Raw genomic sequence first — 14,160 nt, forward strand, 5'->3', positions numbered from 1 at the left:
CCCTCCCCCTTCCCAGTTCTTTCACTAGTCTTCCTGTCTCCGACTACATTCTATCTTTGTCCTGCCCCCTCCCCTGACATCAGTCTGAGAAAGGGTCTCGACCCGAAACATCACCTATTGCTTCTCTCCAGAGATGCTGCCTGACCCAATTAGTTACTCCGGCATTTTGTGTCTACCTTCGATTTAAACCAGCATCTGCAGTTCTTTCCTACACATGTTTCCATGCTGTATCTTGATACTAAACTAAACTCTATCCTAGGTGTGTGGGTAAAGAATGAGAACGTGGTATTGAACCACAGTGAACCAAGACCCTCTACAACAGTATCAAGGTCAAGCTCTGCTTCTGTTTTCTATGTTTTTGGGTTCCAATGCAGTAAGGAAGACGTTTCATCTTCTTGCAGATTTACAACACAGAGTTGGAGAAGGAATACAATAATTTCCAGGATTGGCTTTATATCTTCCCCCTGTACCGGGGAAAAGCCAACGATGATGAATATGAAGATAATGATGAAGATCGTATTATGGGCAAATGCAAGGTTAGCTTCACTGCTTTTTGCCATCACTCGCTTCCAGTGTTTGTTCAGAGCTCATTCAAAACACATGAAACTGGAGTATTTTTACCAGGCTAAAAATTAAGAGCATGTGATAGAAAATATTCAGCTGGGCTTCAGGGAAGGATGCTCGCACAAGGTGGGCAGAGAAGATAAAGTCGCATGGAATCTAAAGAAGAGTCAAAAATTGGATCTCAGATTAGCTCAGTGGCTAAATGCAAGGGCAACATTTTTGTAACAAGGTGAAACCTACTAGTAAGTAGACACAAAATGCTGGAGTAACTCAGCGGGTCAGGCAGCATCTCTGGAGAGAAGGAATGGATGACGTTTCAGGTCGAGACCCTTGTAGGCTAATTGGTTTGGTAGAAGTGTAAATTGTCCCTGGTATATGTAGGATAGTGTTAGTGTGTGAGGATCGCTGGTCGGTACTCTCAACCCGAAACGTCACCCATTCCTTCTCTCCGGAGATGCTGCCTAACCTGCTGAGTTAATCCAGCAATTTGTGTCTACATTCGATTTAAACCAGCATCTGCAGTTTTTTTTCCTACTGAAACCTACTAGTACTCAGACTCTCGCCATTTGGAGGCATTTCAATGATTAAGCTTAAATATGTTGGACCTGACAAAGATGTTTGCAGATGATAATTAAATTAATCACATTGCTAACAAAAGAGGGAAAAGCCTTAGAGCACAGGAATAAATGTATGGTCTAGATTTGGCCTTGTTGGAGATGTGAATGCATGGTGACCAGAAAGTCACCATTGAAGAGAATCTACATTACAGAAGAGGTCTTCCAACACATAAAGATGGACGAATCCCTGTGACCTGTTCATGTGTATGCAAGGACATTGCAGGACACCAGGAAAGCAATGATTGGACCTCTGGCAGATGTTTGTGTCATCGATAGTCACAGGTGAGGTGCCTGAAGACAGGATGGCTCCAGAGGAGGCTGATAATACGAAAATAAGTGGCGGAGCAGGTAGTGTAGAGAAAGCAGGGACTCTGCAGAAGGACTTGGACAGGTTGGGAGAGTGGGCAGAGAAGTGGCAGATGGAATATAGTGTAGCAAAGAGTGGAGTCATGCATTTTGGTGGTAGGAATAAAGGCATAGATTATTTTCTAAATGGGGAGAGAATCCAGAAATCGGAGGTGCACAGGGACTTGGGAGTGTTGGTGCAGGATTTCCAAAAAGTTAATTTGCAAGTCGAATCGTTAGTAAAGAAGGCAAATACAATGTTAGCATTTATTTCAACAAGGCTAGAATACAAAAACAGGGATGTAATGCTGAGGCTCTATAAGGCGCTGGTCAGGCCGCATTTGGAATATTGTGAGCAGTTTTGGGCACCATATCTGAGGCAGGATGTGCTGGCTCTGGAGAGGGTCCAGAGGAGGTTTACAAGAATGACCCCAGGATTGAGTAGGTCAACCTATGATGAGCGTTTGTCGGCACTGGGCCTGTACTCGCTGGAGTTTAGAAGGTTGAGGGGGGGACCTCAATGAAACTTACTGAATATTGAAAGGCCTGGATAGTGTGGATGTGGAGAGGATGTTTCCATTAGTGGGAGAGTCTAAGACTAAAGGTCATAGCATCAGAATGAAGGGACGTTACTTTAGGAAGGAAATGAGGAGGAATTTATTTCATCAGAGGGTGGTGAATCTGTGGAATTCTTTGTCACAGAAGGCTGCATAGGCCAAGTCAATGGATATTTTTAAGGCGGAGATAGATTCATGATTAGTACGTGTCTGGGGTTATGGGGAGAAGGCAGGAGAATGGGATTAGGTGGGAGAGATAGATCAGCCATGATTGAATGGTGGAGTAGACTTGATGGGCCGAATGGCCTAATTCTGCTCCTATCACTTATGACATCTTGTATTATTTAAGAAAGGTTGCAAGGGAAATCCTGGAAACTAAAGGCCAGTGAACCTAAAATCAATGGAGGATAAAATATTGGAGGGGATTCTGAGAGACAGCTTCTATGTGCGTTTGGAAGAGCAAAGAGCCATGGGTCAGCTGGCTGGGTCATGTGAGTCCCTGAGGGACTGTGGGGGTGCAGGGCTGTTCTAAAGAAGGAAATCAGGGGAGCAAAAAGGAGGGGACGGGTGAGATAGCTTTGGCACAGAAGATTAAGGTGAACCCAAGAAGATTAAGGGACAAGGAGTGACTTGGTGGAGAGAATGGTCCCTTCATTGATAGAGTCGGAGTCTTTTTACGAAGTTAGGGATTTTAAAACTAGAGGGCACTGGATGTGGATCTTTGGAATGCCCTACCCAACAGTGAAGACAATGGGTATATTCACCACATGAATAAACGTTTAGATATCAAGGTTTGCGGAGTTGGTGCAGGGTCCACTCCATATCAGAGACCCACATTCCAGCTCCCACTGTGACCCATTCTGATTCTCCTCTCACACCTATCAACTCCCCCAGACTCTGCCGCATCTCCATGCACCAGGCATTGTCCAGCGGTCAATAAATCTACTGTTCCCGGGACTCTGGGATGTGGGTGGGAACCTCAGAGCCCCGGCTTGACGTGCTGGATGACTCAGTTGCCCAAACACTGATTCCCTCACTCGTGCTTTAGTCATTATCCCAGTACTTGTTAGATAGAGCTCTAGCGGCTAGTGGAATCAAGGGGTATGGGGAGAAGCAGGCACCGGCTATTGATTGGGGACGATCAGCCATGATCACAAAGAATGGCGGTGCTGGCTCGAAGGGCCGAATGGCCTCCTCCTGCACCTATCTTCTATGTTTCTATGTTTACTCCTGTTGGAATTCATTCTGATCATGGATGACCATCCACAATCAGTAACCCGTGCCTTCCTTCTCCCCATACCCCTTGATTCCACTAGCCCCTAGAGCTCTATCTAACTCTCTTTTAAATTCATCCATTGAATTGGCCTCCACTGCCTTCTGTGGCAGAGAATTCCACAAATTCACAAACTGTCTGGGTGAAAAAGTTTTTTCTCATCTCAGTTTTAAATGGCATCCCCTTTATTCTTAGACTGTGGCCCCTGGTTCTGGACTCCCCCAACAATGGGAATTTTTTTCCTGCATCTAGCTTGTCCAATCCTTTTATAATTTTATACGTCTCCATAAGATCCCCTCTCATCCTTCTAAATTCCAGTGAATTATTACTATGGCACCGAGTTACTGTAGCACCTTGTTACAAATGTCACGCCTTACTCTTGCACAGATGCTACTGTTATACCATGACACCATCGTGCGTGTTACAATATCCACATGTTACTCTAGTGCTGTTACATGCTGCGACATGGCATTTTTGTCGTATTTATGTTCCTGTCACACCATCTAACACACGGCAAATGTAACCTTTTGAACAGCAGATCTGACACACTTTCACGAGGTAAAAGTAAATGGTGCAGCTCATTAACTTTATTTAATGACATCTATTTGTGGTTTTGCAGGGCTCCCTGCTCATCTACCCAACTGATGAAGTGGAATCTGAATTCAAGATATTAAAGGGAATTCCAACAAACAGGCCAGTCAAGGTTCTGGTCAGGATTTATGTGGTGAAAGTGAGTATATTTGTAAACATTTTATGGAAATATTCGCTTGGAGACTGTTGTATTGAGATTATTGTGGAATGAGGCCACTTTTCTCCCATTTTTACAATCATTTAATGTTCAATAACTTTGCTTAAAAAAAGCCAAAAGTTGTAACTTACAGAAGCAAAATCTGTGGATGCTGTGAATGTTAGCGAATACCAGACAATGCTAGAAATACGCAGCAATCCAGGGAGGATCTGTGAAGAGAGTCATTAATATTTTACGTTGATCACCTTCCATCATCACACGGTTTGACACAAAAAGACACAGAGTGCTGGAGTAACTCAGCAGGTCAGGCAGCATGAGGGGGCATCTTATAGAGACATATAAAATTATGAAAGGACTAGACAAGCTAGATACAGGAAAAATGTTCCCAATGTTGGGGGAGTCCAGAACCAGGGGGGCACAGTCTAGGAATAAAGGGGAGGCCATTTAAAACTGAGGTGAGAAAAAACTCACAACTGAGTTGTGTATTTGTGGAATTCTCTGCCACAGAAGGCAGTGGAGGCCAATTCACTGGATGAATTTAAAAGAGAGTTGGATAGAGCTCTAGGGGCTAGTGGAATCAAGGCATATGGGGAGAAGGCAGGCACAGGTTACTGATTGTGGATGATTAGCCATGATCAGAATGAATGGCGGTGCTGGCTCGAAGGGCCAAATGGCCTCCTCCTGTACCTATTTTCTATGTTTCTATCTCTGGAGAACATGGATAGGTGATATTTTGGGTCAAAACCCTTCTTCAGAACAATCTGAAGAAGGGTTCTGACCCGAGACGTCACCTCTCCATATTCTCCAGACATGCTGCCTGACCCATTGTTATTCCAGTACTTTGTGTCATGTTATGTATTAACTATCATCTACAATTCTTTGTTTCTACATTTATCACATTGTTTGAGATGCATGGATTTACAAATATCCATAAATTGTGGCAGAGCAGTGAGAACAAAAGGGAAATTAGACGTAGGGAAGTCCATGCACAGGCTCGGCGATCATTTCGCTGAACACCTTCGCTCAGTTTGCCTAAACCTACCTGATCTCCTGGTTGGCAAACACTTAAGTGCCAAACACTTCCCATTCCCACACTGACCTTTCTGACCTAGGCCTCCTCCATTGTCAGAGTGAGGCTAACAATGAGGAAATAGGAGGAACAGCATCTCATATTTTGCTTGGGCAGTTTACAGCCCAGTGGTATGAATATTGAAGACAGACACAAAATGCTGGAGTAACTCAACGGGACAGGCAGCATCTCTGGAGAGAAGGAAAGTGTGACTTTTTGGGTTGAGACCCTTCTCTAACTTCAGGTAACCCCATCATTCACTCTATAATCCCTCCCTCACCCAAGTTGCACCAGGTTCTGGTTCTCACCTAGCAAACATCTAACAATGGCCTGTTTCCTTTATGATCGTTAATTTTTTTGCATATCTTTCATTCATTTATTCTATGTCTCTCATTTCACTTTCCCCTGAAGAAGGGTCTCGCCCAGAAACATCACCCATTGCATCTCTCCAGAGATGCTGCCTGCCCCGCTGAATTACTCCAGCATTTTGTGTCTATCTTTGGTTTAATCCAGCATCTGCAGTTCCTTCCTACTCAGAACAAAAGGGAAGATTGTGTTGAGGCAGCCGCCATTGGTGGAGCGGGAGCACGTGGCCGCTGGCTGGGTGAGGTCACGTGGGGCGCGGGGCGGTGACGTCACCCGTTGTCCCGTATTTGGGAGTGAGGAAGTTGGCAACCCTACTAATACGGGACAAGGGCGGTCCCTTACGGGACAAACTAATTTAGCCCAAAATACGGGATGTCCCGGCTAATACGGGACAGTTGGCAACCCTACTTTGAAGCTAGTACAACTTGGGTGCGGGAGGGATGGAGAGAGAGGATGCAAGTGTTACTTGATGTTAGAGAAATCAATATTCATACCACTGGGTTGTAAACCTGGGCAGTTCCTTCCTACACATCCTGTCCGCGGTTGTTCTTTCCACAGTCGAAGAGACAATGTCAGGATAGCACCAGGGTTAGGATCTGCATCTTGTTTTAGGGGCCAGACAAGGGCAGGCGTGACTTTATCCATTCACCTTCGCCTATGCTGCAGGAATGCAGTGCTTCTGTGCACAATGGGACAAAGTGCTGACTGATTATTTTAATCAAACCTCTGGTGATTTATTTTCTTCCAAGGCAACTAACCTTGCTCCCACTGATCTGAATGGGAAATCTGATCCCTATATTGTGGTTAAGATTGGTGAACAAATACAGGACAGCAAAGAACGGTACATCCCCAAACAGCTGAACCCAATCTTTGGAGAGTGAGTATTTCACGTGTTGTAGAATCAGTAAGTGAAATGCTGAAGCACCTAAACCAGTTAAAGATTTGAAATCTACAATCTGAGCTTTCTTTCGCCAATGTTTCATATGCTCAAGAAAGGAAAGCACTCAATGTGGCTTTTGATGCGGTGAAAAAAGTAAAATATACAAAGTACATAAAACAAAGTTGATTGTTAATAAATATATGTGATTGTTCTATTTGGGTGGGATCTTCAGTCCTGGAAGAATTGTTCATCACAGTTGGTGGTTACGTGACAACTACTAATGCATATAATTTAGCATAGCTAGACTAATATTGCAAACAGCATTAATACCTGTGTGGATGTGTAGGGCACCTGCTCTGATAGAAACATAGAAACATAGAAAATAGGTGCAGGAGGAGGCCATTTGGCCCTTCGAGCCAGCTCCGCCATTCATTGTGATCATGGCTGATCATCTACAATCAGTAACCTGTGCCTGCCTTCTCCCCATATCCCTTGATCCCACTAGCCCGTAGAGTTCTATCTAACTCTCTTTTAAATTCATCCAGTGAATTGGCCTCCACTGCCCTCTGTGGCAGAGAATTCCACAAATTCACAACTCACTGGGTGAAAACGTTTTTTCTCACCTCAGTTTTAAATGGCCTCCCCTTTAATTCCCAGACTGTGGCCCCTGGTTCTGGGTTCCCCCAACATTGGGAACATTTTTCCTGCATCTAGCTTGTCCAGTCCTTTTCTAATTGTATACATTTCTTTAAGGTCCCCACTCATCCTTCTAAACTCCAGTGAATACAAGCCCAGTCTTTCCAATCTTTGCTCATATGGCAGTCCCGCCATCCCGGGGATTAACATTGTGAACCTACCTCTCCTATTGTGAATCATCTGTCCTATACTTTAACTTTATTTCAGGTTTTTTATGAGTTTGCATATCAAATGGAAGCAGCTTTGGGTTATTATTATTGGATTTTTATTATTGTTATTATTGTTGGATTATTTGCACCTCATCACCATCCAATAAGATCTTTTACCTTTGTCCCATTTCCCTAAACCAACCCCACCCCACCTCCCTTAATATTCAAAACTCTCATTGTATTCAGCAACTGGGCCTCCGCTGCCCCTGGTTAAAGAATCATTGTGTGGCGGAGTAGGATTGAAGGGATAAATGGCCCGCTCCTGATTTTCTATGTTTCTTTGTTTCACTATCTGTTTGTGTAAGGGCTCCAGACCTGTACACAACATTCCAGCTGCAGTCTCATTCAAGTCCTGTATGAATGGAAATATATATCCCTTGTATTCAAACCCTCCTTAAATAAAGGCCAATGTACAGTTTACCTTCATTGCTTGCTTTCTGGGCATATCAAATTGAAATGATTTGTTTGCAAAAATCACTCTGAAGTGTTTCAATTCCCCCATTTAAAAATGCTTAATATTTTTGTTATTTTTCTACCAAATTGTACGACTTCACTTTCTATTGTATTATCCTCCAACATCACTCTTCCGCCCATTCCATGCATCTTGTTTGCATTCTCTCAAAGTCTCTTTGCATCCTCATATTCCATATGGCCATCCAGCTTGCATTATCAGTCATTTTAAAGTCCAAGGTTTCTAAATTCAATGTCACCCAATAAGATGATACCCATCACGGAAGAAACTGCCGATGCAGGTTCACATCGAAGATCGACGCAAAATGCTGGAGTAACTAGTGGGACAGGCAGCATCTCTGGATAGAAGGAACGGGTGACGTTTTGGGTCGAGACCCTTCTTCAGACCCTTCTTCAGAATATCTGAAGATGGATCTCGACCCGAAGCATCACCCATCCCTTCTTTCCAGAGATGCCTGTCCCGCTGAGGTACTCCAGCATTTTGTGTCTATCTTCGGTTTAAACCAGCGTCTGCAGTTCCTTCCTACACAATCGGTCTACGAAATCTCTTGATGAATCTGAAAGTGGAGACCTGCCTTTAAATATATTACTGAATGAGAATAAAACAATTAATACTTTGTTTTTAAAGCTATAGATGCAAATGTTCTATGTAGAATTCTTTTGGTTCCTCAGAACCATTCAGTCCAAATGATTTGTAACGTGATTTCAAGCATTTTGACCTCAATTAATTTGGACAGAATTTTTCAGTATCTTCAACTTGGAAAATTGTTCTCAATGTTACAGAGTTTTTGAAATGACTGTTGCGTTTCCAATGGAAACAGAGCTCATTGTTTCAATATTTGATCATGATATGGTTGGAAAGGATGACCTGATTGGAGAAACCAAGCTGGATTTGGAGAATCGTTACTACAGTAAGCACCGGGCACAGTGCGGACTGGCCCAACAATATGACGTGTGAGTACATTAGTATTATTGCTGCTGCCTGAGTGCCAGAGACCTGGGTCAATTCTGACCTCAGGTGCCCCTTGTTTTGGGATGTGAAAGTGGGACAACATAGAACTCGTGTGAATGGGTGATCAATGGTCGGCGTGGGCGTGGACTCAGTGGGCCGAATGACCTGTTTCCACGCTGTATCTCTAAACTAAACTTAACTAAATTCAAAGGTAAATATGAAATGGGGGTGTGGGGGGGGGGGGGCATTCTGGGGAAAGGGGTGAATCCTTAGTAAGTGCCTGCTTCACTACATTTTTAACATTACATTGAAGGAAGTTCCTGAACATGCTAGGATAGGATAGTGTTGTTTTCACTGAGGAGTTGACATTCTCCTTTGTTCTCCTTTCTTCGTCTTCATTCGGCTGTTGCTGAATGAAGCAAGACGAGGGGCCAGGCCAGAGATGGGGAGCCCTGGGCCACACTCGGCTCTAGACTGGTGTCGAGGGCTATGGGGAGAAGGCAGGATAATGGGGTTAGGAAGGAGAAATAGATCAGCCATGATTGAATGGTGGAGGAGACTTGATGGGCCGAATGGCTCAATTCTGCTCCTATCACTCACAAACTTATAAAGACAGGTGTGAGTGATGTTGCAGGGACTCTGTTTGCTTTTGCTAAACATTATTTTGAGTTGGAGATCCCCAGTTCTAGTCACCCATTTGGGGTAAACATCACACCCACATCTACCAGTCAAGCCCTGACCACCTCCTTTATGTTTCAATGAGATTACTGCTCTGGCTTTTCAACTCAAGTGAGCAAAGGCTTATGTTTCTCAGGCAGCCTCTGTGGAGGGAGAAATAGAGTTAATCTTTTAAGTCAAAGACCCTTTATCAAAATTGAGAAAGTGAGAAAAGCAGTTCCTTTTATGTTGCTGTGTGGGTGGGAGAGGAATGGGTGAGAAAAAGGAGTATTTGCTGTAGTGTGAGCCGAGGATTGTTGAAGTGATGATATGTTGATGAAGCCATTTTATAAATAGAAAATAGGTGCAGGAGGAGGCCATTCGGCCCTTCGAGCCAGCACCGCCATTCATTGTGATTATGGCTGATCATCCACAATCAGTAATTTGTGCCCAACTTCTCCCCATATCCCTTGATTCCACTTGCCCCCAGAGCTCTATCTAACTCTCTCTTAAATTCATCCAGTGATTTTGGCCTCTACTGCCCTCTGTGGCAGAGAATTCTACAAATTCACAACTCTCTGGGTGAAAAAGTTCCTTCTCACCTCAGTTTTAAATGGCCTCCCCTTTATTCTAAGACTGTGGCCCCTGGTTCTGGACTCCCCCAACATTGGGAACATTTTTCCTGCATCTTGCTTGCCCAGTCCTTTTTCTAATTTTATACGTCTCTATAAGATCGCTTCTCATCCTTCCAAACTCCAGTGAATGCAAGCCTATTCTTTTCAATCTTTCCTCATATGACAATCCCGCCATCCCAGGGATCAATCTCGTGAGCCTACTCTGCACTGCCTCAATTACAAGGATGTCCTTCCTCAAATTAGAAGACTAAAACTGTGAACAATACTCCAGATATGGTCATACCAGGGCCTTATACAACCGCAGAAGAACCTCTTTACTCCTATACTGAAATCCTCTCATTATGGATGCCAATATGCCATTAGCTTTCTTCACTGCCTGCTGTATCTGCACGCCAACTTTCAGTGACTGGTGTACAAGGACACCCAGGTCTCGCTGCACTTCCCCCTTACTTAACCTGAGTTAATAATCTGCCTCCTTGTTGTTGCCGCCAAAGTGGATAACCTCACATTTATCTACATTATACTGCATCTGCCACGCATCTGCCCACTCACTCAACATGTCCATGTCACTCTGCAACCTCCTAACATCCTTTTCGCTGTTCACACTGCCACCCAGCTTTGTGTCATTTGCAAACTTGCTTCCAATTCCTTCATCCAAATCATTAATATATATGGTAAACAGTTGTGGCCCCAACACCGAGCCTTGCGGCACTCCACTCGCCACTGCCTGCCATTCTGAAATGGACTGGTTTACTCCTACTCTTTGCTTCCTGTCTGCCAACCAATTCTCTATCCATGTCAACACTCTACCCCCAATACCATGTGCTCTAATTTTGCTCACCAATCTCCCGTGTGGGACCTTATCAAAGGCGTTCTGAAAGTCTAGATACATTACATCCACTGGCTCCCTTTCGTCCATTTTACTTGTCATACCCTCAGAAAATTCCAGAAGGTTAGTCAAGCCTGATTTCCCTTTCGTAAACCCATGCTGACTTGGACATATCCTTTTACTGCTGTCCAAATGCACCGTTATTACCTCTTTAATAATTGACTTCAGCATCTTCCCCACCACCGATGTCAGGCTAACTGGTCTGTAATTCCCCATTTTCTCTCTCGTTCCTTTCTTGAAAAGTAGGATAACATTGGCTATCCTCCAATCCACAGGAACTGACCCTGAACCTATTGAACATTGGAAAATGATCACCAATGCTTCCACTATTTCTAGAGCCACCTCCTTGAGTACCCTGGGATGCAGACCATCAGGCCCTGGGGATTTATCAACCTTCAGTCCCATCAGTCTACCCAAAACCATTTCTCGCCTAATGCAAATTTCTTTCAGTTCCTCTACCCCCCTAGATCCTCCGTCCTCTAGTACACCTGGGTGATTGTTTGTGTCTTCCTTAGTGAAGATAGATCCAAAGTACCTGTTCAACTCTTCTGCTATTTCCTTGTAATAATTTTACCCGTGTCTGCCTTCAAGGGACCCACATTTTACTTTGCTAATCTTTTTCTCTTAACATATCTAAAGAAGCTTTTACTGTCCTTTATATTCTTGGCCAGCTTGCCCTCGTACTTCATCTTTTCAGCCCGTATTGCCCATTTTGTTCCCTTCTGTTGTCCTATGAAAGTTTCCCAATCCTCTGGCTTCCTGCTACTCTTTGCTGTGTTATACATCTTTTCTTTTAGTTTTATTCCATCCCTAACCTCCCTTGTCAGCCACAGTTGCCTCCTACTCCCCTTAGAATCTTTCTTCCTCTTTGGAATGAAATGATCCTGCATCTTCCGGATTATGCCCAGAAATTCCTGCCATTGCTGTTCCACCGTCAATCCTGCTAGGATTCCTTTCCACTCGACCTTGGCCATGCCTTCATAGTCCCTTTTTTTCAACTGCAACACTAACACTTCCGATTTAACCTTCTCCCTCTCAAATTGCAGATTAAAACTAATCATATTATGATCACTACCTCCAAGCGGTTCCTTTACCTCGAGTTCTCTTATCAAGTCTGGTTTATTGGACAACACTAAATCCAGAATTGCCTTTTCTCTGGTAGTCGCCAGTACAAGCTGCTCTAAGAATCCATCTCGGAGGCACTCTACAAACTCCCTTTCTTGGGGTCCAGAACCAACATGATTTTCCCGGTCGACCTGCATATTGAAATCCCCCATCACCACAGTGGCATTACCTTTGTAACATGCCAGTTTTAACTCCTGCTGCAACTTACACCCTACATCCGGGCTACTATTTGGGGTCCTGTAGATAACTCCAATTAGTGTCTTCTTACCTTTATAATTCCTCAACTCTACCCACAGTGACTCTACCTCGTCAGTCCCTATGTCACCCCTCCCAAGGGACTGAATTTCGTCCCTCACCAGCAGAGCTACCCCACCTCCTCTGCCCACCTGCCTGTCCTTTCTATAGGATGTATAACCCTGAATATTAAGTTCCCAGGCCCGATCTTGGTCTAGTTCATTTTAAATGCCAAAGCGGTAGATTTTAGTTCAGGATATGAAAGTAAAGGGAGCAAAGGCAGGTCTGGGAATAAGTGAGTTCGGTATCTCGACTGAGCATGCGCAGGGCAATCCAAGAACGATTGAGAAAACCAAGAATAACTCCTGGTTTGGGAAGTGCGACATATTCCCGCTTGAGGAGCAGTTCCGGTACAAGTTACAATGCAAAAGAAAATCATCACGATCTCGCTCACTCGCCGAAGCAGAAAGCAATAAAACCTCCAAAATCATTGTACAAATTAACCATAAATATACCTAATTAATATTTTTTAAAGCAGTATTTTCTTACCTCTACGAAGCAAAACTGGAAAATACGGATGAAACGCAGGTCTGTATACACGCAGCAGATCAGCCGGCGAGAATGTTTAGCCCTCGCGACCTATGACCTGCGCATGCTCAGTCGAGATACCGAACTTGCTTATTGATCACAGAAGCTGTAACCTGTTTGAATGCTGTTCGTCCCTGGTGCTGAACGCCCTCTGAATGGCAGTCTGTGGTCACGCAGCACATAGCGGTGAAATTCTTCAATCGTTGTTTTTGCAGAGAAGGCTACAACGCCTGGCGTGACTGTCTGAAACCAACACAGATATTAACAAAGCTCTGCAAAGATTTGCAGTTACCAGATCCCGAATACAGACCGGAAGAAGTGAAAGTCAGCAACAAAATATTCAAGATGCCCAATGACATTCTCCCCGTGGGTAAGAAGCCAATTTAACTCACTCTTTTGTGACTTGTACAAATATGCAAAAATTTTGGATCGATATTTTAAAAATAATTTCCAAAGTTATCGATAACTAACTGGATTTAGATCCAAAATTAATAATTTTAGGATTATCAGAACACATTACAAACTTTACGCTAAGTCAGAGACGCTTTCTACAGTTTAATAACTGCAAAAAAATTAATACTTAAATTTTGGAAAAAAACAGTAACCCCCACAATTAAAATGTGGATTACGGAAATGACCAAGACCTTGCATTTGGAAAAAATAAGGTTTGCCTTAATTGACAAACCAGATCTATTTTTTAAAATATGGTCTCCATTTATTGAATTTTTAAAAAAGTAAATGGGTTTGTCACAAAACTAAAATTTAAAACTAAAGTTAAAACTTGAGTTTAGGGTTGGATGTATAACTATACTCATTAACTCCCGGATCTATTCCCCATAATCTTTATATTTGTAATTCTCTTTTTTCTTTGCTTTCTCTCTATTAGTTTAGTCTTTTTTTTCAGTCTCTTTTCATCTTTATTTTTTCTTAAAAAATTTAAAAATTGAAGCTATGTAAGAATTCTATAACCAGTTTGGCGTTTATTATTATTTGTACATATGCTTTAAAAAATTAAAAATTAAAAACCTGCTGAATATTAAAAAAAAAAAGAAGAAGAATAGCTTAAGTGAATTTTAAGACAGTGTTCATTTTAATCCAGTGCAGACAATTGCAAGTGAAGGATTGAGAGTGAGCATTAGGAATGAGTGGGGGAGGGGTCCAGTAAAGTAAGAGGGAGAGGAAGGAATAAGAAATTAGGTTATTTGGTGCTAGGGGAGTGAGGATCGAGGATTGATTCTCCCTGTGTTTTATGACTGTTGGCAGATAAATTTCCCTCCTGGGATAA

At 43.1% G+C, this 14,160-nt stretch overlaps 1 protein-coding gene across 1 annotated transcript in view; it reads left to right on the forward strand.

The window, feature by feature from the left end:
• Positions 1-14,160, forward strand: part of fer1l4 (fer-1 like family member 4) — a 116,154-nt gene that overhangs the window by 72,957 nt on the left and 29,037 nt on the right. Inside the window, exons 34-38 of the mRNA XM_078419230.1 lie at positions 402-536; positions 3,976-4,086; positions 6,289-6,416; positions 8,579-8,749; positions 13,091-13,245. Of these exons, the coding sequence (XP_078275356.1) occupies positions 402-536; positions 3,976-4,086; positions 6,289-6,416; positions 8,579-8,749; positions 13,091-13,245 (700 nt within the window). The remainder of the gene's footprint in view (positions 1-401; positions 537-3,975; positions 4,087-6,288; positions 6,417-8,578; positions 8,750-13,090; positions 13,246-14,160) is intronic.

This window comes from Rhinoraja longicauda, chromosome 22 (assembly GCF_053455715.1).
Source record: "Rhinoraja longicauda isolate Sanriku21f chromosome 22, sRhiLon1.1, whole genome shotgun sequence".
Taxonomy (NCBI): domain Eukaryota; kingdom Metazoa; phylum Chordata; class Chondrichthyes; order Rajiformes; family Arhynchobatidae; genus Rhinoraja; species Rhinoraja longicauda.